The following is a 27,942-nucleotide window of genomic DNA, read 5'->3' as shown; positions in this document are numbered from 1 at the left end:
AAATTATTAACGTATGTAAGCACCATACAAAGTAATCACTATCGTTTGCACTTATAGATTATGATTAACTGCATAGGGGGATGGGACAAAAGTAATTTTTAAATCTGTGGCCCAAACGCAGCAGCCTGAAAGTCTGGGGGGGGGCACTGGGGTGTGTTCCAGCCCCAATTTAACTCTGAACTGCTCTTGGACCCCAGGAGACTTCCTACACCTGCCTAATTTCTTCGTCTGTCGAGAAGGAAGGGAAAGAGTCGTCCAAGCTCCAGTGACGCAGCAAGTCCCCATCAGAGCCCCGGAGACGGATCAGAGAAGCCTCTGCTCTCAGGAGACAAATGACCCCGGGACCTGCTCCGGGTCCCCATCCACCCCGCCCTCCGTGGAGGAAGCCACAGGGCAACACTGAGGTCCAATTCGATGACAAAGTACAAATCGTCGTTGCACTAAAACCACTTTATGCACCTAGAGCTGAAATTTGCTCTCCATCAGCAAATGAGCTGTCACGAGTCCAAGCACAAGAAACCGGGGCCTGGGGTCTGCATTCCACGGGGACTGACTCGGTCGTTCAAAAAGGAAGCCGTCCGCACATCGAAGGGGCATCGGCCGCCCGTGCCCGGCGCCCGCCGACAGGCGTCTCGAAGCCTGAGCGGTGCGCAGAGATCCAGCGCGGGGCGTGCGGGGCGTGCGGGGCTCGGGCGCAGTCAGGCAGGGGCACGGTCCCCGCCGCCGTGTGACCCGCGGGAGCCCTCTAGGCTGCCCGGGGCACTGATTTAAATTACAGGGCTGTTCCCTTCAAACAGGGTCTGCCGGTGGGAGACCGAGATAAGCCGGCAAGTCTGAAATGAGGATTATTCTAAAGCCTCCTAATCTTTTTAATTCAATGTGAATTGATTTTGTGAACACGGGACAAGCGGCAAGAGGCTTCCCCACGAGACCTTCCGTGCCCTTGGGCACACGCCCGACAGGCGCCTGAAACACCCTTTCTGCCTGTTTCTCAAGACAGTTGGAAGCCGAGCCCCGTCCCCTCACCCCAAAAGGCCCGTCGCGGCTTAGAATCTAACGCACAAGCAAAATGTAAAGTCAGCACCCCCCCCTTTGCAAGGGGGTGTTTAACACTAAACGAGACATGAGTTCATTCCTTACATGCTTTTCCTAAAGACACACAGAAAAGAACGAATGTTGCTTAGCAACAATTAAGACACCGCGTGGTGAAGGAGGGGGGCTGGAAGAGAGCGGGCCGGGGAGCCGGTCGCCACTCGTCCAGCGACCTTTGCCACCCATATCCCAGCTGTGTCCCCATGTGGCCCCTGAGCAAGGCCTGGCGGTTTCCACCCCTTCGTCTTATCTTGACGGAGTCCGGCGGCCCCAGGGAAACGGGAGCCTGCTCCGAGGCCCGGCGCCCCCACCCGCCGAGGCTTCCCTGTGGAGGGGTGACCGGCCCGCTTCCGGCACAGGCCCCAGTTTCGAGCTGGAAGGGATCTCGGAAGTCATTTCACCCCAAGTCCATTTATCAGACGGGGAAACTGAGTCCTGGAGAGGTGACTGAACCCCTGACCCCTGAGGTATCAGAGCAGCCGACTGCAGACACGGGCTGGACATGAGCTCTCGGTCGGACGGTGGCTTTACCCAGCCTCGGTTTCCCTGAATCTGTGAGAGCCGGGCCCCGCCTCAGCCTGACTCGCAGGCGGCTGGCACTCGAACACGTCTCATCGCTCGGTCAGAAAAAGTCCCATTCCTGTTCGAGGCCCCCACCAAAGCTGCCGGGAGGTATGAGGCCGATTCACAAGGAGCTCGCGTGGGATGTGAAACCCTGGTTCTCTCTCCAACAAGCCGCCCTACTAAGTCCATAAGCCCCCTAGTGGGTGCGGCAGAGAGCAAGCACCGGGGACTGAGGGAAGGGCCCCGTAAAGCAGAGGCCTCGGGCCCGATCCTCAAATTCATGGTCATGCTTTGGACCAGAGTGGCTTGTCCCGGCCAAGCAACACCGTCTTCACCAGGGTCACCCCAAGACCACCACTCCAGGCTGTCACTGTCTGAAGCAGGACACACGCCGAGGGACCGGGCGTCCAGCCAGTGGTTTGCTCTAGAGCTGCCCCGTGTCCGGCTGCACTGCCCAGACCAGACCCTTGTCCGCACCACACACACAGCTCACAACGTGTTGCAGGAACAAGCTGTGTGTCCCGTGGCTCGTCCTACACAGACACTGAGCGAGAGGGCCCGGGGCTCCTGTCTGCCCACTGGCTTTCTCCCTTGTTTATTTCATTTTACTTTTTTTTAATATATCTTTATTGATTTCAGAGAGAGGAAGGGGGAGGGAGAAGGAGAGAGAGAGAGAAACATCAGTGATGGGAGAGTCATTGACTGGTTGCGAGCCCGCAACTTGGGCATGTGCCCTGACCGGGAATCGAACCCTGATCGCCTGGATCCTAGGTCGACGTTCAACCGCTGACATGCCCGGCCGGGCTCTCCCTCGTTTAAATGGAACCCAGTCAGAGCTAGAGCGAGAGTGGCAGACAGGACCAACGGGGCCCAATCTCGTGCAGACACCGGAGGTGACAAGGGCCACAGCTTGACGGGACCCCTGCACTTTGCGTGGAGGGGGCCCAAGGGGCAGGGCCCGGGCCTTTAGAGGGGGTTCTGGTCTGATCTGACCGCGACACTCACAAGTCACGCAGCTCGGGCCAAGTGCTCCACCCTCGTCAGCCAAAATGGACTGAGCCTAAAACAGACGCCCCTGGGCTGGGGGTGAAGGGAGCCAAGGGGAGGCTGCAGGTGAAGTGTCATCTGCTTCGCCCTGGGAAACTTCTAGACGGTGGGGAACTTGTACGCCGGGTGAAGGCATTTCAGCCGCGTCTCTCCTGCTTGTACATCAACAGCCTCTGTGTGGATGACAAATTTCTCCAGACGAGTCACTAAAGACCTCGCTGGGCCCGGGTGGTGACTTTCTGGAGCTCACTGTCCCAGGAGCACAGCGGCCAGTGCACAGGTGTCTGTGGAGCGAACGCTGATCCTTCTAAGGCGGGACATTCACCTGCACCGTGGGGACGCGGGGCCTCCACAGCGCAGGCAGGCCACACGATCAGGAGAGTCCCCAAGCGCTTCGCGCACAGTAAACGCTCTATTAACGTTGGCTGCTGTTACTTATAACGGGGGTCTGTGTCTCCGTGAAACCCCGAGACTCCGGAAAGCATGGGGGACCGCGTTCAGTGCCTCTGGCCTCCCCACCCCCATCGCCAAGGCCGAGGCCAGGGGACGAGCAGGAAGGACCCTGAGGCTTCTTCAGCTGAACGTTCGTTTTCACATCAGCTAGTGAGGGTCGTGCCTGACACCACCTGATGGGGGGGAAAGAAGAAACACGGGGACAAGGTAGGGGCTCACCTAGAACACTCTCAGCCTGGCCTCCGCCTCTTTTCCGAGTCACGTCGCCAGTGGCTCACATCACAGGGCCTCCCTCCTCCTCGCCTTCCCATCCTAACTCTGTTTCCCCTCACACAGCGGTTCTCTGAATCCAAGAAGTTCCCACAAGGTGAAAGGCCTCCCAGACTCGGGTGACACCGGTAGGGTGGCCCCTGGGCAGGATCGAGACTCGGGGCCCAAGGCGAGCCTCCCGAACCGAATGGAGACGACCCCACCTGGAAGAGGGAATTCACTACACGTACGCGGCGTGACCCACACGAGGCCTATCGCACTCCCCTGAAAGCCAGGAGGCCACTGTCCCTGTGGCTACTCCGCCGGCCCTGGAGGTCAGGATGAAAACAGCAGGGGCTCTGGGGCCAGGACGGAGACCGGCAGCCAGTCTCCACCTTCCCTCCCTGAGGATGTCCCCGCAGGGGGCGGGGCCGCGGGCCTGGCCGAGGAAAGATCCCGCAGGGAAAGGAATTCACTAACCACAACGCTTCTATTCCCGGTTTCCACCAGATGTCTGCCTTCCCTGTTCTTTCAAGACTTGGGCCAAGACAACGCAAGTCAGGGAGGAAAAGACCCCGCCTCCCCTTCCCCAGACGGGTGCTCCAGAAGGTGCTCAGCACGAGGCCTCATGCTACGGCCCAGGGCCCCGCCACCCAGCGGACACACGCACTGTGCAAAGCTCATCGGACCAGGCCGGCGACGTGGCGGATGTGAACCAGGCGCGCGGCCAATCCTTCCCCCGACAGATGAAGTTGGGGGCAGGAGACACAGCCAAGGGAATTGCAAAAAAAAAAAAAAAATTCAATTCACTTGGAAATGTGATTTTTATCCATCAGAAAGAAGCCACTGCGTCTATTCTGAAAACCGCAGCTACTCTCACTGCGCGAGTCTGTGTACCAAGCGCACCGGCTCGTTACCTGTATCATCTTAACCCCGTTTCCTTTATGGGGAGGGGACTGTCTTCCCCCATTTACAGGTGGGGAAATAACCTCAGAAAAACTAGCCCATCGAGTCACTCAGCCTGTCTCTGGAAACGGGGGGTCTCCAACCGGGGCCCACGGGGCCCACGGGCGCACCCCTACCCACGAAAGCATCTCAGGTCAAAAAGAGAGAGAATGTGTCCTCCTCACGCTGTTAAAGGGGCCACAGGCGGGTCCTGCCCCTGCGAGAGCCGGGCCCCCCACGAGGTGCTGGAAACGGAAAGACCGGCAGGGCACAGCCGGCCCTTCAGCAAGCGCCAGATACTCAGCTCAGATCACACTCGGTCTCCGCAGTAACTGTAGGGAGCACAGCTTCTGCCCTCGCCCATTTCACAGACGAGAAAAGCCAAGGTTCACGAGGCTAAGCCGTAGGTCACGCGTCACATAGCTCAGGATTCGTGGAACTTGGCTTGTTTTTTTAATCGTCACTGAGGATATGTTTTTTTAGAGAGAGGAAGGGGGACCCAGGGAGGGAGGGAGAGGGAAAGAGAGAGGGGGGAACAGACTGACAGACATCGATTGGCACGTGCCCTGACCCCGGAGAGAAGCCCACAACCCTGGACTGGAACCCCGGGAGCCTCATCCTGGGGCCTGCGTGACTGACCACGAGGGGGCGGGTTCTAGGAGGCGCCCACCCCAGGTCAGAGCCGCGGGGAGTGTTGCATAAACAGGCCTCTGGTCGCCGTTTACTCAAGAGCGGGTTGTGACGTTCTCGGTGCAGTTTAGGAAATAACCCGGCAGGAAACCAGCGGACGGGACAGCAGGCCCGAGCGGCGCAGGCAGCCCTGCAGACGGCTCAGAGGAAGACGCGCCGTCCGGGCGGCTGTCCCGCGCCTGCTTCCGTGCTCGCCGCGCTGCAGGGTCTCCAGCGCCAGGGCGGGGAGCTGGGCCAGGAACGCCTCCGGCCCGCCCAGCCACCCTGGCACCGTTTCCAACCACCGAGACGGCGTCAACTTCAAACTACACTTGCATTTGGAAAGGCGGTGATCCCTTCCAACAGAGAGGTCTTTTTCTTCATTTTAGGGAAATAAAAATGTGTAAAGTGTGCCGCACCAGGATGGAAGGGACGCTTTGGAAAATGTCTGAATCCTCACTGCCCAGGTGCCAAGGGGGCCAGGACCTCACAGGCCGGGGCAGGAGCTGGCAGAGAGAGGGAGGCGCCGGGGCCTCGCCTGTGTGCGGGACCTCGGCTGAGCACAGGGATGGAGGCTGCCCTGACCTCCATCCACAAGCCTGCAGGAAAGCTGGTGTTGGACCAGATTTCCCCACCAGCTCTAAGCACCGTCCGACCTAAGGAGCCTTTGTTGTTAGTTCACGGAGAAAGGCCATCAACAACCAAGTCCCTGTCGCGTGACCACCTGCAGACCCAGCCGGGCCATAAACGGAGTTCGGTTCTTTCCTAACGACCTCCCAACAGACTGTTGCTTTTATCTCCAAACAGTTCCTCCCAATCAGCCACCAGACTCACATCTGAGCACCCAGTACCTGCACCCCAGAGCCGGGGAAACAGCCCCTGACGGCCCCCGGCGATGACCCTATTTAAGGCTCCACCTTGGCACAGTGCGTGGACAGCTTTCCCAGGCTCCTCCCCGGACTCCGGAGGCCCGTGTGGAGAGTGACGCCAGGGCTCACCCTGGACCCAAGCGCCAAGCTCACAACTCACGGGCCACCTCGGCGTCTCGGCTGCAAAAGCCTCGCCTGGACCCGCTCACCTGTCACAGAGCCGGAGGGGACGGCCCAGGCGCCATCCACAGTGGTTCTGGACCCTGGTTGCAAGAGAATTGCCTGGGGCGGGGGGGGCGTTTAAAAATCCCTGTGCCCACCTACATCTCACTCCCTGGGGGTGAAACTCAGACTCCGACAGTTCTGCAAGTCCCAGGTGATTCCTCTCACCCGCCACCAGCTGGGACCCCTGCCTTGGAGGGTTGCTGTCCCCTCATAGGGTGGACACCGGCTCCGTGAGCTAAAAAGGCCCACACCACCCTTAGCACACCCCTGGCGCCGAGGCCACCGGTCTTGGCCTGTGGAAAGGTAAACTGAGGCCCACCCTGTTACTCAGAGAGGGGAATTAGTTCTGCGACTGACGACACGATCGTCGGCTCAAATCCTCCACGTCTGCCGCCTTCAGGACTGTGAGCTGGGAGGAGATATGGAGGCGGCGGGACCACCGCTGCCTCGAGGGTCCTGTCTCCCGGGCTTGCTGCCAGCCTTCCCTCTGACCAGCCCCCCAGGCGGAACGTTCCTCTGACGGCCTCGGGCCCACTGGATGCAGCCAACGCCAACCTCTTCCCGGTGGCCTCTCTCCACCAAATGTCTGCTTTCTATTTTACCCAAATTTCTTCAGCTTTGATCCAAAAACATCAGTTTCTAAGTCAGCTGACAATAAGAGCTTCTCACTCAAATGATATAATTTGCGAATGGCAAGGTTCAAGCCCTTTGGGACCGAGGCCGTCAGTCCGACACCGAGCCCAGTCACATCCCTCAGCCCCGGCTCCCGTGAGCCACTTGGGGAGCCTTGAAAATGCCGGTGTTCTGGCAGCAACCCCCCGAGATTCACGGCTTGGTCTGGGGCGGGGCCCTGAGCGTCTTCAAAATCGCTCCCCGATTAAACTCTGCAGCTAGAGCCGAGCCTCCCCAACCACCACCACGAAAGGCAAAACGATTTCTACCATCTTAAGGTACCAACTGTCATTTAAACACCTCCTGGGACACACTGAGCTACCTCCCGAGGAAGACACCAGATGCAGGAGGCCCGAGGGAAGGCCAGCAGGAGGCTGCCCCGCCTGTCCCTCCGGAGCCTCGTGCCCAGGGTGGTGTCCTAAGCACCGGAGCCCCCAGGGGCACAATGTCCGCAGAAACGACACACGCTCCCTGGACCCGGCCTGTGAGCAACCACCTGGAGAGACAGAGCCGCACACGTCAGGATTCAGACTGAGCTGGCCTTTCCCGCACACGCAACAGACAAGTGATGGCCCCGGTTAAGGTCATCCCGATCCCGACACAGAACTCACTCACGCGTGTTCAAGAGGTCACAGAGCTCCGAATGCAAACCACACTTTTTAAAAAAATACGTAAAGAAACATTCGACGGCTTTAGAAAACAAAACCACACACAGCAACGCGCTTCATACATTTCCCAGCGAGGCAAGCCGCCCTCTCAAGGTCACCGCCATACCTCGGAACTTCTTGGGTGGATTGTTCAGGTCCCCCGTTTCCGGCTGCACAACACAGCGATCGTCGACCAGCCTGCAGAGAAGACAAAGGTGAATGCTACATCAAGCCTAAGAAAATAAAACCCTACGCACTACGCAGAAATCAAACGGCCAGGGCTGTTCCCGGGCCCAGCGCGGACTGCGTGTTCTCCCACCGCCTTCTCCTGCCGGGGGCTGTTGACCCCCGAGGTTCCCCGGCAGGTGTGGAAACCTAACCCAGACACCCAAGCGTCTGCCTCGGCCAAGGCCACCTGTGCCACTGTTCTCTGTGGCTCCTTCCTCCTAACCACATCCACGATGGACCCGTGCCCAACACGCAGTAAGGCCCAAGCTGGGAGGCCCAAGCAAGGGGCCGGTGCACTCAGCCGTGCGTAGCGGAGGGGCCCACTTCGTGCTCGGCTGTGTGCGAGGCCCCTGCCCGTAGGGAGCTCAAGGTCAGCGTAGGAGCCTCAAAAGCAAACTGAGGGGGAGAATATAACCTCAGGGCTGTAAGGGAAGAAAGAACAGGGCGCCCCCAGGAACGAGCTGTGCCTGAGGCTGTCGGAGCAGCTGGGCGGAGGCCAGGGGAACCGCTGAGCTGGGAGACGAGAGAGAGAGAAAGGTGGGAGGAGGGAGGCGGGGGCGCCGTGGGAGCAGGGGGCCGCAACGCGTGGAAATAAAAGGGACTGTGGAGCCTCAGAAATGACCAGCGGGGCCTCAGAAATGACCAGCGGGGCACGTGGAAAAATTAGAAGTAATCAGCCCGAAATGAAGTGAAGCCCCGTGGCTGACGTCCTGAGCCGTCAAACACACTCAGCTCTTCCGGAGGAGCCAGTTACAGGCTCTGTCCTGAGCAGGCGGAGTAGCGAGGCCGCGAGGCGTGGGGACTCCTGCACGTCCCCAAGGGGCCGTGGCGGGACCGGCTGAAACCTAACCCTCCAAAGCCACTCTTACCCAGTTATCCTCAAACTTCATGTCCAGGGAACCAAGGGAGAAAAGACGCCTCTGGGGGAACATCAGAGCCCAAAAGTCAAAGCGGAGCCACCCTCGGGGCACAGAAGGAAAAGGAACCTTCCGGGTCACGTGTTCGGAACATTTGCGGAAAACTCCGATGAAGTGAAGAGCCGGGGCCGCCTCGCAACTAAGAACAGAGGCTCTGGAGGAAGGGGCTGTGGGGAAAGGGGGCCCCGAGATTTCAGGGCTGGCAGGGGCTCGGCCACTGACTAGAACTGAACCCGGGCAGCTGGAAGGGGGGGGGGGGGCGGCACCATTAAAAGAACTTGGGGCCACGGAGAAAAGATGGGCATCCAGATTAAAGGGGCATCCAGATCAGCACGGTGGGCAGGGAGGGGCGGTCAGCCCTGCCAAGGGCACCGTTAGGGCCGTGGTCCCACTGTCCTGAGTCTCCGGGATCCTGGCACCCGGGGCAGATGCCCAACCTCTCTGATCCTGAGGTGTCGCCTCCGTGAACGGCGACATGGGACGGTGCTGTCAGAGCTGGGCGGGGGCTGAGGGCTGATGTAGGTGCAACGCCGCAGGCACAGGGCTGGGAACACCCACGGGACTCACGGAATTAGCACTGTTGCTGTTACTGCTAAAAGGTAGGGAACCAGGAATGGAAGGACGGACGGACTCGGCCAAAATAAAGGGACAGAAGGGCTCTTTGCCAAAAGCCAGGGATGACATTGTACCAAGTGAGTTCTGAAAATGAAATGTTCACACAGTGGGGTCCCACAGAGCTATAATTCCACATCTGAGCAACTTGCTCCTTGAGGCCAGGGCGACCCGAGCGCGAGCCCAGGGCCCTCGCTGCACAGTCCAGAGAACGCGCAGGCTCTAAGCCACGGCTGTGATGGAAAGGGGGGCTCCGGCTGCTATGGGGGGGGCTGCTGGCCTTCCTTCCCCCCATCTCCTTGAGAGGAGCTCCTGCCAAGTCCAGCAGTGCCGCCCGGGCCTCGCGGCTCCTCCACGAGACAGCGTGGACCCCTCCTGCGGCTCCGGAGCCGACCACCCCGACTCCGTCCCGCGTCCGCCGCGGGGGCCACATCCCTGCTCGCTGCCTCCTCGAGACGATAGAGGCGGGGAGGCTGTGGAGTCAGCGGAGTCTGTCTGCACTGTCACAAGCTGGGTAAGAACTGAAGGAAGCTCAAAAGAGCAAAAACATGATTTACAAGACGCTGTGGGACTCGCTGTGGGATTTGCTGTGTGACCTGCAGCATTTGTGACTCTCAAAAGCACGTCTTTGGGTCTGTAAACATCAACCTTAAGCTTTACCCCACATCCTCAGCACGTCCCCCGTCTAGAGGAAGGAAGGGGAAACCAGTAAACTCTGAACTGACGCAGGATTTGGTTTCATGATTCTCACCACCCCTGGAAAAGCCAAGCACAATGGGACCATTCTTATCTTAGAAAAACCAGTTTTTAAGTTGATGTTACGATGCCTTAAACAAATCCCGCCACAGAAGAAGTCAGGTGCTCTTACCCCAAGGTGCTGATAAATCCATTTGTCGACCCCTCGGCGTACAGGGAACAAATGTCTCCGATATGCAGGAAACTCGACATTTTGTCAGACATGTCTTGCTCGAAGATCCTAGACAAAGTAAAACAGGCAACGTTTTCAGAAGGAAAGAAATGTTCAGGGGAGGGGAAAAAGCGTCCCCGAGCGTCAGCTTTGCTTAGCTCCATTTTCCAAAGCGCCCTACTTACAAGTCAAATAGAAACAAGAGTGTGACAGGCAGGCAATTACGTGCGCCAGGCGAGGGCATGTGCCACCACATTTCCCCCGTATATCATCGAGTCTCAGGATGTTCCGGGCACAGCAACGCACGGTCCTAACATGACGGATCTGCTCCCGCCCGCAGGGGACCCTGGATATGAAATGGTGACTATGCCACGGTGGGGACGCCGGCCGAGAACACTGCAGCGGCAGGGGCCGGGCGTCTCCCTGTGAAACACTCACTCGCTCGCTCGGCCTCGGGCGTGAGGCCCAAGGGAACGCTGGTGTAGAACGTGGCCTGGAGGTGCCCGGGCCAGGGACTGAGCAACGGGGTGAACCTCAGGAAGGGAGCCCTGGGGACAGGCCCCGCGCAGCTCCGGCAGCCTCAGAACTCCAGACCGGACGCCCCTCCCGGCTGCCACTTCAGTCTTCCCTTCCCATCCCTCGCCCGAAACACCTGTGGGGGAGCAAGGGCCTCAGCCCCCCCAAGCCCTTCCCCCAACATAGGTGAGAAGAACTGAGGCTCCGGTCGGTCAGGAGCCGGGGTCAGGAGTGCACACAGCTAGTTGGGGGCAGTCCCAGAAATGGCTCCTAAGTTCCAGGAAATCTCCACAGCCCCAAATCCATCTCACACACACACACGCTCGTCCTGACTCCTGGGAACAGCCTTCGTCAGGGCCATAAATATTGAGGAGTGGGAGCCGGTTATAAAAAGCTACGCTGACGCTGAAAACACGAGGTCATTTTCCGTGGGAAGACCTTGCTGGTGTGGACTGCGGGTGGCGCCCGACCGTTCCCGCAGGCACCTGCTGTGTAGACACGCGGCGGATCGGGTCACCCCCAGACTTTCCTGTAAACGCAGACCCCCAGAGCCTCGCTTCCCGTGTCTCCCCTCCGGTTTCCCCGCCACGGGAGCTGGGAGGCAGGGGAGCCACTCGCTCCTGGAATTGCCTTCTGGGGGCCCAGTTGCCTTCCTGGAAGAACTATGCAGCCAGGACCCACAGGAAGGCCCGGGAAGCGCCTCTCCCACCCTGGCAGGAGTGCTGGTCCTGGACACCAGCCCGCAGACAACCCCAGTTCAGCCCTGGCCAGTGTTGCTAAATCGTTAGAGCACTGGCCTGAGCACAAACGGTCGAGGGTTTGATCCCCAGTCAAGGGCATGCACCTGGGCTGCAGGCTCAATCCCCAGCCCCTGTGCGGGAGACAACCAATTAATGTCTGTCTCCCCCCCCTCATTCTCTCTCTCTAAAAAAAATAATAAAATAAAATCAATGGAAAAAATGTCCTCGGGTGAAGATTAACAAAAAAACCCCACAAAAACCCTGGGCTGAGGGCTTCACAAAATCTCTCGCTGACCCCTCACGACCACAGCTTGCGGCAGGCACTGCCATGACTCCCCTTTCGTTGGGGAAACCGAGGCACAGAGAGGGTCTGGTGCCCAAGTTGGACCTGATCAGCAAGCAGGAAGGCCAGGGCAGTAACCGGCCCACGTGACTTGTCAATGACAGTCCCCGGGGTGGAAATGTCCCCCGTTCTTACTCGGGGGGGGGGAACACGGAGAACTGCCCTGAGGGCAGGGGGCCCAATCCTCTGCTGCACCCCAGCCCCCCATCCAGGGGCCAGGACAGTCACATTCGGGTTCAATGCAACTACAGCGTCACCCCGTCTGCCGCCCAAGTGATCTCGAACTGTTTTTTAGGTGATTGTTTTCCTAAAATGAATTAAAGCCAAGCTTATTCTGTTGGATCAAGGGTGGAGAACAGGGGCCTGCTGGCCCCTTTCAACCGATTTCTATGAGAAACTTGGGATCCAGAAACAAAATTTCTGACTTATATCCCTGGGAAGACGTAGCCGCAGCCCCCCCCCCCCCCACCCCCGAGTCTATGAGGCGAGAAGCAGACTCAGGACACCTGGGTTCACCTTCCTGCCTCACCATCACCACCTGTGCACACACCCTCCCCGACCTTCCTTCAGCTCCCTTGGGGGGGGCGCGGAGGACAAGGGGGAACCCTGCCTGCCTCTCAGGGTCACTGTGAGGGCTGAGCTAACAGTCCACGCAGGGGGCTCAGCACAGTATCGGGCCTTACGAAGTGCTCGTGTTTGTCTTTGCAAATGGAAGCGACGCTTCGCTCTCCCTGCCCGTAACTGGGATCCTTCCACATGATGCAGGCTTCTTACTCTGCCAAGTCTGTGGGTGACACACCCCGATAAACGAGGCCCCAGGGACGTGTAAATCCTTCTGTAAGCCCATGAGTGGCCCAGGCTTACTGCTGTTCGGCTCCCAGATTCACAGGACCTGGAAGCCAGGGCCAGCTCCCCCTTCCCCCTTCTAACATCAAACAGGCCGCTGCTGGGCGGGGGAGCCTCTTCAAGGGAAGATCTTCCACTGTGGGGTTGAGACGGCTGAAGCAGAGCCTCACGGAGAAAGAAGCATGTTCGCCTTTCAAGCGGCTCAAGATAAGTTTTGGACTTTTTTTTTTTGGTTAAAAGCTTTGACTGTGGCAGAAACTTCACTTATAATTTTCCCCACCTATTTCTCCTGCATACACTTAACTAATTGCATTATATTCATTTTTCTAAAAAAAAATAATAATCTCCACTATCGCCTACACACAATTCAGAATGTAAAAGTTAGCAGCTCCTGAAAGGAGACGAAATTAGAAGGCCTTCCTCAGCCAGGAAGTCACCTCAGGTTCCACCTGTCCCCAGGGCGGGCGGCCACCGGGGAGATTAGAGGTCTGACTCGACGCTGTGCCCACCGATGGACCTGAAACCACAGGCGGGCAGGTTTTTACTGACTCGCAGAAGCCAAGCCCCCTCTGTTTCATCAAAAGGAAGCCACCTGGCCCAGCTGGCGTGGCTCAGCGGCTGAGCATCGACCTAGGATCCAGGAGATCGAGGTTCGACTCCCAGTCAGGGCACATGCCCGGGTTTCAGGCTCGATCCCCAGCAGGGGGGGCAGGAGGCAGCCGACCAGTGACTCTCATCATTGATGTTTCTGTCTCTCTCTCGCCCCCTCTCTCCCTTCCTCTCTCTGAAATCAATAAAAAATATATTTAAAAAATAAACTAAAATGAAGCCACCGGCTCTGGGGTGCTAGAGTCTGACTTTCAGTAATGGGGGAGGGGTACCAACGCTGCCCTTAAATTAGGCCCCGCCGAGCACTGGCATCAGAAACCAAGGGCCCAGCCCCACCCGCCCCTGTGCACCACTTGGGTGCTGTCCGAGCCCCCGCTGGTTTCAGCGCCCAGTTACCTTACCTTCGACCATTTTATATAGATCACCCAAGACACACAAAATACCCAGGAGGCCTGGATCAGTAACCATTTACGTTTCTTAAACAGTTCAGGAGACTAACTTGGACTCATCTATTTTTTTAAAAATAATTTTTAAAGATGTTTTTATTACTTTTTAGAGAGAGAGAAAGGATGAGGGAGAGAAACGTTGACTGGCTGCCCCCATACGATCCCCCCGCCTGGGCCCTGACCGGGAATTGAACCGCGACCTCCTGGTTCGTGGGCCGACGCTCGACCCCCGAGCCACACCAAGCGGCTGGAGTCATCAACGTTCAACAGCTTCTGCCTGGCTGCCTTCAACGCCCGTTGTTAGAGCCTGAGAGCCACAGGCTCAAGACCACCCATTTCTATGACGGGACAAATTCACCTGAGGCCAGAAGCTACAAGGGGCACGGAGCAAGGCTGCAGAGCTAAAGCGCTGAAGGAACCTGTGCTGGAGGCTGCTATTCTCAGACGCAGCGAGGAGCCCACGCTCTCTAACTTTTAACGGTCGTCCTCCCGGAGCAGAGCTCCTGGCTGCTTGGTGCAACCCTGCTCGTCTGGGAAAGGATCTGGAGAAGCAGCCCCGGCTCCCAGCGCTCGCTGTTCCTCTGCAATTCAGGGGGAGCCGTAGCCGGGAGCAATTGTTTTGTAAAAACGGCATAAACGAAACCCCATGCAGATATCTCTGAGCAGAAAGGTCCGACATGGCACCCAGACTCGGGGATCCCGACTGCATTCTGCCATCTAGGCCTCCGACTCCTCGCTCTCCCAAATGCCCCCCCCCCCCGCCACACCACCTTTCCAACGACCTCCCTCCCTTCCTGGAAGCCAGGGGCCCTCCCTGGTGCCCCTTTCAGAGGATCGGCCAAGTCAAAGCTCTTCTCACAGGGACACCGAGGCACCCCTGGCCTCACTCGGTCTCGCACACGCGGGCAATGGAGCTTTCCGGGGGCCACAAGAAACGATGTCATGAGAGACCGAAGGCAGCAGCAGATACGTGACACATGGCTCCGCTACGTTCTATTAAGCCAGATGTGAACGTAATTTGCAAAAATGTAAAATATAGTTATCTCATACATAGATGTGCCTAACCCACGGACACCGATGACTGTGTGATGAAGGCCTGGGGCAGGCAGGGGATGGAGGGGGGTCAATGGGAAAAAAGGGGGGGACATACGTAATGCTTTTAACAATGAAGATAAACTAAAATAAATATATGTTGTTCATAAAAAAATGTCACTGTGTTAATTTGTGACTTTTTAAAAATGTTTTCTGTTTATTTTCTCAGTGTTAATTTCTCATACGACAAGCACAGGTTGTTATGACTCACATCAAGAGAAGTTCTCTGGGGCCCTCAATGACGGGTAAGCATGGAAAGAGCTCCCGAGACCCAAAGGCTTGGAAAAGGCTGCTGTGACTTTCCTTTAAGATCAGCACTGGCCCTGGCTGTGCACTTAGGTCTCACACTTATAAATATGAGAAACTGGAAAGAACAGAATTAAAACGCAAGACATATGACTGAACAGCCGGGGCCTTCAAGGGGACCCCTTGATTTGAACCCTAAACCCTCCTCTTTAGTCAACACGTTTATTGAGCACCTACTATGCGCACCCCCTACTCCGGGTGGGGGGATGTCAGTCAACAGAAGACGGTCAAGGTTCTCAGGGCACCTGTGTTCCAGTGACGGCAGAGAGACAGTAAACACACAGACGGAACAGGCCAGACGTGCCAGACAGCGAGAAACACCACGAAGGGAGTCAGGACTGGGTGACGTGCTTGGTGACAACTCAACTCGGGGTGGTCAGAGAGGTCGAGACGTCCAAGCTGACACCTGAAAGCTGAGACCGAGGCAGTCGTGCAAAAAAGGAGTCAGGCGGGAGAGCACTGGGGCCGAGCACCTGCTGGTACAAGGGCCCTGCGGCTGGCAGAGGGAGCGGCGAGTTCAGGAAACACAGCGGCCTGGGCCGGAGACTAATGGGAGAGGAAGGGCGAGCGGGGTGAGGTCCGAGGCAAGAGAAGCCGGGGGCCTGGGGCACTTCACGAGGGGGGTGGCGGGCGGGTCTGCCTTTCTCCCGAGTGCGACGGGACGTTAGGAACCTCGACCGAGACACTTGCTCTTTCTGGGCCTCGGTTTCCTCACCTGCAGAATGGGGATTGTGAGGGCTGGCCTCGCGAAACTGTGTCGGGAATTAAAGGAGAAAGAAAATAAGGGGCCTACTTGGCAAATAGGAAGCAGACGCAGGAACGCCCGTCTGCTGTTGCTCGGATCTGCTGTATTTTCTACGCCCGTGAACGACTCCTACTAAACCCCTCCCAGCCCCGAGATCAGCCTGCGGGCCAGGGAGCCCACACGCTCGGCGCGTGGAGACCAGGTCGGGCAACTCCGGCGGAGCCTGCTCTCGCTGTTCCCAGTAAAACCCGAAGCATCGCCGGTGAAGGGCCGACCACACCGCCCCGCGCCTCAGCCCGCGTCACCCAGCCCTGCCCCTGGGCCCGGAGCACCGGGGGTGGGGGGTCATTCTCCTGCTGAAAGACGCAGCCAGTGGAGACCCGCCGGCCTCCCACCTCCATCTCCTACCAAAACAAAGGGCCTCTGCCAAAGTCTTTTAGCGCTGGCTTTCTTGCTGCTTGCTTTAAAAGTGATTGTTAAAAGGGTAAAATCAAAAGGCTTCCTTTAAAGTGAGGCAGCCGAGAGAAGGGCTTATGCTCGGAGACTTAAAAGCGGCTGGAGAGCAGAGAAGCCACAGGCGGCCGGTCCCCAGCAACCAGGCAAGGCCTCAGGGGCCACAGCCGTCACCAACACAAACGGCACCGCGTGGCTCTGAGGTCAGGCAGCCCCCCCTCCGCAAGCCCCGGGCGGCCCAGGCTGACCGCAAGGCCTCGCGGAGGGAAAGCCAGAGTGTGCCCAGGAAAAGGAAGGGCCGCTGGCACTGGATCGATCTCCTGGCCGGGGGCCAAGGCCACTCCCTCCGGAGGAGCACCAGCCTCCCCAGGACGCCCCGGCCAGATACATATATGGTAACGCGGCTGGAGAGCCGGAGAGAAAGCCCACTGCCTCCTCGGGGACCCTCCCAAGGGGAGAGGCTCCCTCGGTGGCCGCTGCCGTCACCGGGCACTCACATGGTTAACTCTGAACTTCTTTTGCGCAAAGACTCATCTTTACTGTGAAAGGAGCATGCGCAGCTCCCTTCCGAGGTGGACGCCCGGCCGGCCGGCCCCCACGGCCCCCACGAGCCTTCTTGCCCCTTTAGCGGCCAATCAGACTGTCCTCAGAATCGCAGCCTGTCCCACCCGGAGATAATTTATTCTACTGCAAAAAGCACTTCCCTCGGAGCCTAGAAAGTCACTTTCTGCTTTCGTTTTCAGCCAGTCCCAAAGGATGTCACCAGAGCAGAAGTCTCCGTGCTCAGCAGGGCCTCCGGGACAACCTCAGAACAGGCAGGGACAGAACACGCTTCAGAGCCGTCTCTGGCTCAACTGTTGCTCGTTACAGACACAGAGACCAACACACAAAAAGATAAAACCCACCGGCCTTGTCACAAGCATGTCCGCAGGTGCATTATCTACACATTATTTCTCAGAAAAGCTGTCAGTGCTGCCATGTGCTCCTGTGTCCCGTGCTCAAGGCCCATGGAAGAGCCACCAGCCCAGAGCTCGGGGCTGGTGGTCAGAAACGTGACATTTCGTGGGTAGAGTCACTTAGCCAAGTTCCTCATTTTATAGTTAGAAAAAGCAAAAAAACAAGACACAAAACTCCGAGTGATTTCTTGGAGTACACACAGCCAATTAGTGGCCGGAGTTCGACCGCAGGGCTTCAGAAAGCAAGGCCAGTGCCCAGGGCCGGGAGGCAGGGAGGGTGTTTGTTAAAAAGTTCGAGTCGGCCCCAGCCTGAGGAGATGCCCCTCTGCCCACAGCCTGAACCACAAAAGCCAAACAAAATACGACAAAGAAACCAGCAAAGCAGTTAGGTTAATGTCCTGGGGGAGAGAGAAAAGTCTCACTAGGTCCAGGGAAATCGCTCTAGGGCAGGGAGTCTCAACCTCAGGGTGGGTAACATTTGGGGGCACATTGTTCCTTGTTGTGGGGACACATCCTGTGTGGCAGGAGGTTCAGCAGCACCCCTGGCCTCTACCCACCGGACGCCACCTCTCCCCTCAGCTGTGACTACAGAAACATCTCCAGACTTGGCCAGACGTCCCCACTGGTGAGAACCACTGTCCTAGGACATAGGTTTGCTTGGTTTTCACCTCCGAGACCTCTGCGAGCACTGGTTAGCCTCCAACGCGGCGGCAGGGACCCCGAGCCGGTGTTCTCGCGCCTACTCTACAGGAGAGGGCACAGATGTCACAGGTTTCGCCTGCACCCAAGAGGCAGACAACGCTCTGCTCGGGAGCCCCCCCTCTGCGGTCAGGCCGGGTGACACAATGACAGCCGAGCGCAACGTTGTTTCACTACCCAATTCTTACCTCCACTCCCCTTCGTTAACACTCAACAATCTCCCAAGCCCAACACCCCCCCCCCCCCCCCCCCCGAGAGCTACATCTCAAAAGCTATCAAAACGGACCGTTTCGTACATTTCTACACGGTCCCCACTTGGCTGTCCACAGCAGAAGGGGTGTTTCAAAGAAATACGTCAATTCAATAAATATTTAATCAGGAGGATACAAAAGATTAGATGATTCGGAGAAGCAGCCTACAGCCTTTGAAGGCAGATGAAACATGCAGATAAATAACTTCAGTCCAAAACATTCTGGGAGAATTTACAATGTGCCAGGCACCTTGCAGGTTAAAAATTGAAAAGGCCCATGAGGAAAATAGATACAAAGGGACACAAAGTTTCAAATGACAAAAGATTTTCAAGTACCAGGAGAGGCTGCGCAGAAGAGGAAGCCTTTGGGCTGGGGAGGTAAGGATTTGGCAAGGTGGGCCGAGGGGGCGGGGAAGGGCGCAGCAGGCGGAAAGGCGGAGGCAGGGCGCGGGCGCACACAGGGCGCAGGGCCGGGGTGCCTAAGTGAACGTCCCCGAGTCTCGGGGTATGTCAGCCTTTTCTGCTCAGAAACGTGCGCGCGGGATGCTTTTACGCTGTTTTTGCAAAAACAAAAATCACTTCCCAGATAAAGCTCCTCCCGAAATGCAAATAAACGCAGAGGAGGAACTTGGCCACTCGCGATATTTTTTTTCTTACGTTCATCGCTTTGTGAAGTGGAACAAGACAGTCCAGACGTTCTGCTGACTCGATGGGTCATTAAACATCATAAAACATAACTTCCTCAAAGCGCCCAGCAGCGGGTCTATTTCTGTGACTTCGCAACCCCACGGAGTCCCCACGTGGAGCTTTCTGCCTCTATCTGAACAGCCAAGACCAACATCCCCAGAGGTCAGCACCGCAGAGAGACCTGCCGGCCCCAGGCCCAGGCGCGGGACTGAACCTCCCTTTCCGCTGAGCTGCAAATGAGGGTGCAGCCAGGGGAAGCGCAAAGGTCAGTTTCCACAGGTGAGGGCCGGCCGCAAAAACATGAAGTAACCGTGGCAGTAAAGGAGCCGCGAAAAGGCCCAGGGCCAGCACCTCCCCGCCGCAGGCCTCACGCTCCCACAGGGCGCGAGTCCCCCGGGGCCTTGCTGAAAACGCAGGCTCTGACGCAGCTGAAGCCCAGGATGCTGGTCTGCTGACCGGGGATGGAGTGACCAAGATGTAGGACACTGCTTCTTGAACTCTGGACTGCGACCCACCGCCAGAAACTGACAACCCCCCGCTCCCTGTGCGCACGCGAGGCGCTGGGAGAGACGGTGCGAGGACGCTTGTTGCAACGTACACAGTTCTTTTTAAGTACCCGAGCACTAGACTTTGATATTTTCTATTCTAGTCTACCTCATTGAAAAACTCCACAGACCAAGGGCCACTTAACTGCTGTCATAGGCCCCCAGAGGGATGCCACGCAGCTTGAAAACCCCGGGTGTAGAGCAAGGGGTACCTTCCCGCTGGCCGGGGCCGAGCTCGGTGCCTTAGCCCCAGCGAACTAGCGCTAAGACTGCAGCCAAACTGAACAGCTGAAGCGCATGTTTGGAAATCCTTTTAAAAAGGCAAGGATGTGTTGACTGCCTTTGGGAAAAGCTTTCATTAAAAATGTTCAGGTTGTAAGTTTTCTTCCCTTTAATTTCTGTTTTCTGACCTCTATGACAATGACAAGAATACCTGTCCGGCCCTGAGCGGAGGTCGCTAACTAACAGCTCCCCCGCAAAAGAACTGGGGGGCCCTGGAGAAGAGGCTGGTTACAGGTCTGGGAACAAGAAAGACAGATGAACCTGGAACATTTTGTCAAACCAAAAGCGAGAAAGCTACTGAAGACAACTAGGGTGTGTCTTTTGAACCCACTTAAATAGCCTCTCTCTTTGAGCAAAGATGGACACTTTGAACATTAATAGGGAAAATTACACAGAGAGAAACATAAAATACGTTTAAATCCATGAGTCCACAATGATACTAACAATAAAACATACCCGCTGGTCATCTTGGAGGGTTTCCCAACAATGGCCCTGATGGTATTTATTCGGGGGGGGGGGGGGGGATGCAGTGAAATGCAGGCTATTTAGCAGCTGACCTGGCCTCTAACCACTGGATGCCATTACCACCGTCTCCAGATGTGACAACCAAGTGTCCCCAGATGTTGTCTAATATCCCCCAGTTGAGAACCATTTCCAGGGATCATGCTAGAGAATCAACTCCTTATTTTTGAAAACTAGTAAAATACAGAGAGAGAGAGATTCAAGTACGAATCCTGTCTTTCTCGTTATGAACTACATCCCACTGAACCAAAACCTAAGTGGAGAAAGTTTCTTCTTATATAATATTCCAGACAAGAAATGAAGAAGGGAAAATAGAATTAGGAGTTTTGTAACCACGAGGGAACTAGCGGGCTGAGGCGATGAGCACCTATGGTTGCTCGTATCACAAGATGACACACCCAGACGTCGCAGGTGTCACACGCTCCCCCGAGGGACGTCCACAGGACAGACCTGGCCGAAAGAAGAGCCTCTGCCTCTACATCTGATGACCGAATTATGCTACATACAGGGACAAAGGAACACGTTCACCGACGCCACACTGGTGCAGTCAGCAAGGTCCAAACCCTGGGAAAATACATCACCGCATTCCTTCAACAAGAACCAAAAAAAAAAAAAAGAAAGCAAGCAGCATGGAAAAAAAAGAGGTGGAATAGGAAACAGTCATTAAAAGACTCGCCAATCATCTGTAACGTATCAGCCTTATTTGAGCCCTAAGCCGAACTGTTACATACACATACATGTTAGGTGTGTTTTTAAATACATGTATCGAGGAAGTGAGAGCACAGACTTGAGTCCTTTCCCACTGAAGTTCTGCTTTTTCTTGATGTAACAGTTCCGCGACTGTGTATTTTAGAAAAGCACCCAGGACCGCAGGTGCGCACTACGGTACAGATGAACTGGCGTGTCGGGGGTTTGCTTCGAAGGTGCCCGGGGGGGAGGGCGGTGGGCGCAGGTGAAACAAGGCGGGTCATGAGCTGCTGGCCGTGGGGGGCAGGGGTCGGTAGAGGGGCTTCGTTATATATACTAGGATCCCGTGTCACAGATGTTATAAATTTTCTATAGTAGAGTTTTTTTAAAAAAAACTTAAAAATATATATGTTATTAAATTTTAGAGAGACAGAGGAAGGGAGAGGGAGAGAGAGAGAAACATCAATGAGAACCACCCATCAGCTGCGTCCTGCACGCCCCCGGCTGTGACTGACCCGCAGCCTGGGCACGCGCCCTGGCAGGGAAGGGGACCGGGGAGACGCTCCACCAGCTGAGCTGCACCAGCCAGGGCGTCAAGTTTTTCTTTTAAATGCAGACAGAAAAGTGCACCTGGCCCTACCTACCTCACGGCATTGGGTTACTTTGAAGAACAAATGAGAAATTCTATATTTAAAGGAATGATTACGAGGCTTTATCCCCGTAATAAGATAGCTAACACTTGAATGGTGCTCTATCGTGCACTTATTTAAAAAAAACAAAACAGAACAGCGTAAACTGAAAGAGGAAGCCTGGACTCCGTGACGGTGACGGCACCTGAATGACACGCTCACTGTGCCCTAGTGGTTCCACGCATGTCATCACGCAAGTGAAATCCCATCAAAGGTAGAGCCACCTTTGGAAAAACGAAGACACAGATGTCGACCTACTAACAAGAAAAATGCTCCAGATACAGAGTCAAAGGCAAGGTCCCGAACAGGAAGCACTGTTGGAGTCTCTCTTCGTGACACATAAATACACGCGCAACTTCTGTGTATGTGAACACGGAGAAAGTCTGACCCCCGCCTCGGAAGGTGGGGCTGGGGGTGACCGGCTTTACTTTGTTGCTGATCTTTACTTCCTGACGTTTCACTGTAACCGGTATGTACATTTTACACACTAAGTAACAAAACGCGTGTTTGTTATAAGTGCGTACAGGTGAAGGGATCGCTTCAGTTCCGGGGCAGGACCGCGTATCCGAAGCCTCACGCCCCTCAAGGGTAACGCTACGGCCCAGTCGGAGTCCTCCTCGCGCGGCTCCTCAAGGTCAGACTGGCCGGGCGCCGGGCGCAGGAGGTTGCCTTGAAGACAAACCCATGGGAATATCATCAGGTCCCTCGAAGGTGTTGTCCAAACCCCCTGTAGGTTCGCCCATTCCTCAAAGAGGACTCCTTTCCCCCTGCCCCGAATGACAATCCCAGGTAAGCCGTGTGTTTAACCAGACCGTCCAGAAATGAGTTTCACCCTCCATCGAGTTCTGACCTGGAACGTGACCCTGACACCCTCACCCGTCTCTTCAGAGAGGACGGTGTCGGGCGGTGATGTCGGGAACCCCACTGAGAATCGTGAGCCTTTAGAAATCCTGAGGCATAAACCACTGCTCCCCTGCACCACCTGACCTTGACTCCGCCCCCGTGTGAACACCTAACGCTCGCCCTCGGCCCGGGTCACCCTGACCCCCTGACCTTCCCCAGTGAGGCACACGTGCTCCCATCTCGGGCCCTTCGTACTTGCTGCCCAGCCCTTCGGAAGGTCCTTCGGCCCAGGTAGCTACATGGCCAACCACTCGCTCCCTCAGCTCTCTGCTCAAATGTACTAAACGTATATGTGTATGGCTAATCCTCACCTGAGGATGTTTTTTCCACTGATTTTTCAAAGAGCGGAGGGGGAGAGAGAAACATGGATGTGAGAGAGACACATCGACTGGCTGCCCCCCGAACGCACCCCGACCAGGGCTGGGGATTGACCCTGCAACCCAGGTACGCGCCCTCGGCCGGAGCTCAGCCTGGGACCCTTCAGTCCTCAGGCCGATGCCCTAACCACTGAGCCCAAGCGGGCAGAGCTGAAACGCACCATGTTAAAGAGCCTTCCCTGGCGCCCAGCCCCACCGAGCACTCCGCCAGCCCCTGCCCTGCTCTTATTGTTTGCTTAGTGGTAACATACACACACATAAAATAAAACTGACCATTTTAACCACTTTCAAGCGTACAGTTCAGTGGCATCAGGGACACTCACTATTGGACAACGCATCCATCTCCAGAACGGTTTCCGCTTCCCAAAGTGAAAGTCTATACCCATGAAACAAAGTCCCCGTTCCCCCCACCACCCAGCAAACACTATTTTACTGTCTCTACGGATTCCAGTGCTCTAGGTACCTCACGCAACTGCGATTATAAATACTTGTCCTGATTGTCTTTAGCCCAGTGTCCTCCAGATGCACCCATGCTGCTCCTTCCCAAGGCCGAGCGACGGTCCACCGCGTGTCTAGGCCCCACTGAGCTCACCCATTCACCTGCCAGGCGCACGGGGTTGTTTCGGGCTTGCTATCGTGAGCGCCGCGGCTGTGAATCTGGGGGTACAAGTCCCTGCTCAAGTCCCCGCCTCCCATTCTCTCAGGAACACACCTAGGGGTACACTGCTGGTCACCCGCTAATTCCACACTGCCTTTCCGAGGAGCCCGCTCTCTGCTGCCCACCGACAGTGCACAGGGATCGGGCTTCGCCCCTCGGCACCCACGCTTACCCCCGTGCCCCTGACCCTGCTTTACCCTCCCCACAGCGCTCGCTGCCGGTTATCCTATAAGACTGGCTTATTCATACTGGGTGCTCCCCCATATGGAGCAAAGCCCCTGGGGAACGGGCTTTCACTGCTGGATCCCCAGCTTTTAAAACACACCCTGCCACCGAGAGACCAGAGGAGAAATGAAGGAATAAACGTCTGCGCTGTAAGCGCTTGAACAGGTGTTAGAGCTTCTCGAACAGTTACCTCACCCAACGAACGGCTCACACTACGTCCAGCTCAGGCAGGAGCCTGGACGGCCGGCACCTAGTTCGCTCTGAGCCGCGGCCCAACAGGCGCCGCATTCAGGGTTTTCTCAGCTCAGCCTCGCTACCCTCAGAACCACCGGCACTATGACAACTGGCAGGAGTAACAGAAATGACGTCAGTCATGTCGCTGACGTCGGGCCTTCGCCGTCTTCATCGAAAGAGCTGTGCGAAAACTTAAAACAGCAAACGCGAACTAAAAAAATGGCATGCGCTCCCAGTTACTACCCAGCCTGCGAGGCAGTTATGTTTCATTTTAAAAGAGCAAACCAGCAGCACCCAAGATGGGACGCTGGCCTAGTGTCGATCCCCTAACGGGATGGGCCCAAGGACAGCCTGACCTAGAAACCTAGCTCCAGGCCTGCTTTTGTGTTAGGTGTTTGTTGTTTCACTTTGGTTTGTTTCTTAAGAACTGCCTGTAAAGAAATCAGTTTCCATGAGATCATTATACAGGAGCAAAGAGCCGTGAGATTTTTTTGTCTCTGGAACTCAGCTGGTTATACACCAGCGGATTAGAAGCTTCCTTCGTCTGTCTCCCACTTTAATACCCAGGTCTTCCTCAGCTGAAATATTTTGAGGGAAAAAGGCAACAGATGTGTCCTGTTGAGCTCATCTACTTCGCTAAGCAACCACCCCGTCTCCTCAGAAGGGCCCACCCCCGCCAGAGGGGCCCACTTGGTCGGAATGGGAGACACCCTGTTGACTCCAGCAAGTTCCACGGGGCTCCAGGTGGAGCCAGGAGTAATACATTCAGAGCGTGACGAACTTTCCCTGCCCGATAAGGCCACCTTGATAGATCTTCTGTTCTGATTTAAATAATTCAAAGAGCAGACTGTACTTTCAACACACACGCAGGAGAAAGAGCAAAAGGTTCTGCCCAACTGGCCACAAAGCGAAACGTCTGAGGCGAGGTTTCCACATTTCACAGCTCAAACTCCCTGGGATCTCAACTTCCAAGTTGTTCAGGTGGGGAAATGCCTGATCCCTTTAACCTGCTCAGAGGCCTGGATGGAGACTGGGGTGGTGGGGGACCTTTTTTCTGCCGAGGACCACCTGGATATTTATAACACCATTTGTGGGCCACACAAAATTGTCAACTTAAAAATTAGCTATGAAAAAAGCTCCTAGATTTACTGAATTTCGAGTCCCGCCTGCGGTCCCTTGGCAGGGCCAGACCAGATGATTTTGGGGGCCGTACACAGCTGGACCCTCCCCACTCCCGATGGAGATGACCAGGATGGGATAGGAAGTGCATCTGAGGCTCAACTCGGGCAAGACTCCTCATGGTTTGGCTTCTGTTCCCCACATTCAGGCTTTCAGCGTGCAGCCTTCCAAAGCGCCCAGGCCCTCCTCAATTATCCACCCTCTGTTACCCCTGCATCTGCGGCCCCATCAGGGGGAGTAGGGTTCACTCCCTATTGGTGGGACACAAGCAAGACTTATTTCATCAACAGCAGTGAGTCTATCCTATTTCCTCGCTTCTCCCTCACCACCCCCCAACTTCGGTGCATTTGTGGGCGCAGGACAGCCCCAGCCTGCGGTTATACCTGGCCTCCACCCTGGGTGAGCCACTGGGCACGTGATTTCACCCTCCGCACCTGTTTCTCCACCTGCGCCTGACCCTGGGGGTTTCTGTGATGATGGCCTGGCCCCGGCTCACCAGTACTTAATGTGTCGGCATTACTGTCAGCAACCAGTGGGAGAAGGCTCTTGGGCCGGTTTTTCCTGGCCTGTAGCTGGCTCAGGAGAGGGGAGCTGAACCCGGCCCTTGGCCTTCTGAGTGCCCACGCAGCCACACGAGTCCCCAGAGCCCCCAGAAGGAACTGGACCTCACACGTCCTAATGCTTCCCAACCCGCCCGCACTCCCCAGGATCTTATCAACAGGAAACAAGAGCACTAGGCTACTATAATGAAGTGTCTGGCTTTTCTTTTCTAATTAGAAAAGCCCAAAGATTGTAGCCCAGGGAACAGCTAAATATTTAGAATGTTAAAGAAGTTACTAAGACCCGGCCCCCTCCCCCGTTACCCTGTTGTTTACCCCGCCCCCGACCATTGCAGACGAAAAAACTTTGGACGGCTGGATCTGCAGCAACGGGGACCGACGTGCCCCCACTAAAACCTTCCTTCCTTGAAATGCAGTCTGACCATTTCGGGCGGGGGAAAAACAGGAGCTGCTTGTGTTTACAGATAAACGTCGCCCTCAGCTCACAGCCCACAAGGGCCCCTAAGGACGGGGACCCATCCGATCCCTGGGCATCCAGATGGACGGCTCGAGTCAAGGGCTGGACGCCGTACCTTCTGCTCCAAGAACTCCCCTTTTTAAAGTCTAACTCTTTCCATTTGGCAGCAGCCACGTTCATTTCTCGCGGTACAACCTGCCCTGATGAAACGCATGCTCACAGCGAGAAAAAAGAAAGTGACTATTTTAGAGAGAGAGGGAGAGAAGTTCGCTTCTGCTTCCCCATCTTGGCAGGCGAAACCCACTGCATCCTTCAGAATTTAAGTCATCAGCTGGCTGCCGGGGGAGGCTGGGTTCTCAGGCCACCGGCGGGCACCCCTCCCGCTGCCCACTTCATGGCCTTGCCCTCTCCTCTCCTAAACCTTCAGTCGCTCCCACTCTGCGCGGGGCCCAAGGAGCTGGGCACACTTGCCCCTGGGTGTCACCGGCTCCCTAAGGCCCTCCCCGAGGCAGCGCCAGGTTCTGGGGCCCGGGCCTCGCAGTTTCCCTTCTCTCCCCTCCCCAGCTCCGTGGATGCGCGGGACACACGCTCCCAGGGCCGCAGCTTTCGCCACAGGCTCCCACTCACCTGACCCCGGGTCAGGCACCCTGTCGCCAAAGCGCGTCCGTCCAGCCAGGGGCGCGGATCCGGCTCCTCTGCGGTCAGCTCCTGAGGATTCAGAGAGAAGACGGCGCGTGAGACCAGGAGGCGGGTCCCCGAAAGAAACGCTGGGGATCCCCACCTCCTTTCATCTCCGTCCTGGAGAGACCGCCCCCCCCCCCCGCGCGCCCCCGGGGGACGGGCAGGTGGGTGGGACCACGCGGGCGAGGAGTCCAGGTAACTTCGCGTCCTGCGCACGGGACGCGCGCGGCCCACGACGGGGCCAAGTTCTCGGCGGACCCCGAGCGCGCGTCCCCGGGGCGCAGGCCGCGCGTCGGGGGCCCGCATCCCCCGGGGCTGCTCCCCGCTCCGTTCCTCCCGCGCCCCGGGCGTCCTTCCGTTTTTCAGAGCCCTCCCCCCGGGGCCCCCGCACCCGCAAGACTCCCCCGGCCCCGCAGCTCCGGCGACCGCTACGTTTTGAGAAAGACGGTTTCCTCGAGCGGACTCGCGTAGGACACCCCCGCAACCGCCCCCCCCCCCCCAAAAAAACACCACCACCTATTTCCTGCAGCTGCTGCAACAGTTCCCAGCTCGGGGGATGCGGGTCCGGTGCAGACCGGGTCGCCCTCGACGCCGGTCACCGGCGTCGAGAATGTTTTCTTTCTGTTTTTTAACCTCACATGCACCCACCCCACCCCCCAAAAAATGCCCGCAGTAAAAGAACCCACAGATGCCTGCAAGTGCTCGCAAATCCACCAACAAGTCCCAGACAACGGGGGAAAAAAAAAAAAAAAAAACACAAAAACTTGTGCGTCCTGAGGACGGTGCAACTCCCCGCGCCCTCGGCCCGGCCCCACCGCTACCTGGGTGCCCGGGGCGCCGCGCCGGTCTGGGGGAGCAGGGCGAGGACAGGGGTCAGCGGCAGCCGGGCGACCCCATGCCCGCGCAGAGGAGCTCGTCCGCGAGGATGGCAGCGCGGCGCCCGCACCCGGCGCGCTCTCGCCTCCGCCCGCGCCGCCTCCGCCTCTCCCGCCTCCCCGCCTCCCGCGCCTCCCGCCGGCGAGCCCGCGGACGCGCTCAGCAGCACAGCCACATGGTTACTGCACTTCGAGGCGAGCCCCGGAGCCTTATATAGGCCGGGGAGCTCCCTGGGCAATGTAGTCCGCCGCCCGGGTCGCGGAGGCCCGGGGCGGCGGGGCGG

General features: G+C 57.0%; 1 protein-coding gene across 1 annotated transcript in view; it reads right to left on the bottom strand.

Annotated features, from left to right (window-relative positions):
• Positions 1-27,730, bottom strand: part of ITPR1 (inositol 1,4,5-trisphosphate receptor type 1) — a 180,086-nt gene extending 152,356 nt beyond the window's left edge. Inside the window, exons 1-4 of the mRNA XM_087824685.1 lie at positions 27,605-27,730; positions 26,730-26,810; positions 10,058-10,165; positions 7,560-7,630 (exon numbers count right to left, since the gene is read on the bottom strand). Of these exons, the coding sequence (XP_087680811.1) occupies positions 7,560-7,630; positions 10,058-10,149 (163 nt within the window). The 5' untranslated portion in view covers positions 10,150-10,165; positions 26,730-26,810; positions 27,605-27,730. The remainder of the gene's footprint in view (positions 1-7,559; positions 7,631-10,057; positions 10,166-26,729; positions 26,811-27,604) is intronic.
• Between the last annotated feature and the right edge of the window lie 212 nt (positions 27,731-27,942).

This window comes from Miniopterus natalensis, chromosome 15 (genome assembly GCF_054644295.1).
Source record: "Miniopterus natalensis isolate mMinNat1 chromosome 15, mMinNat1.hap1, whole genome shotgun sequence".
NCBI classification, from domain to species: domain Eukaryota; kingdom Metazoa; phylum Chordata; class Mammalia; order Chiroptera; family Miniopteridae; genus Miniopterus; species Miniopterus natalensis.
The sequence above is the reverse complement of the archived record's forward strand: the minus strand, read 5'-3'. Positions and strand labels throughout refer to the sequence as shown.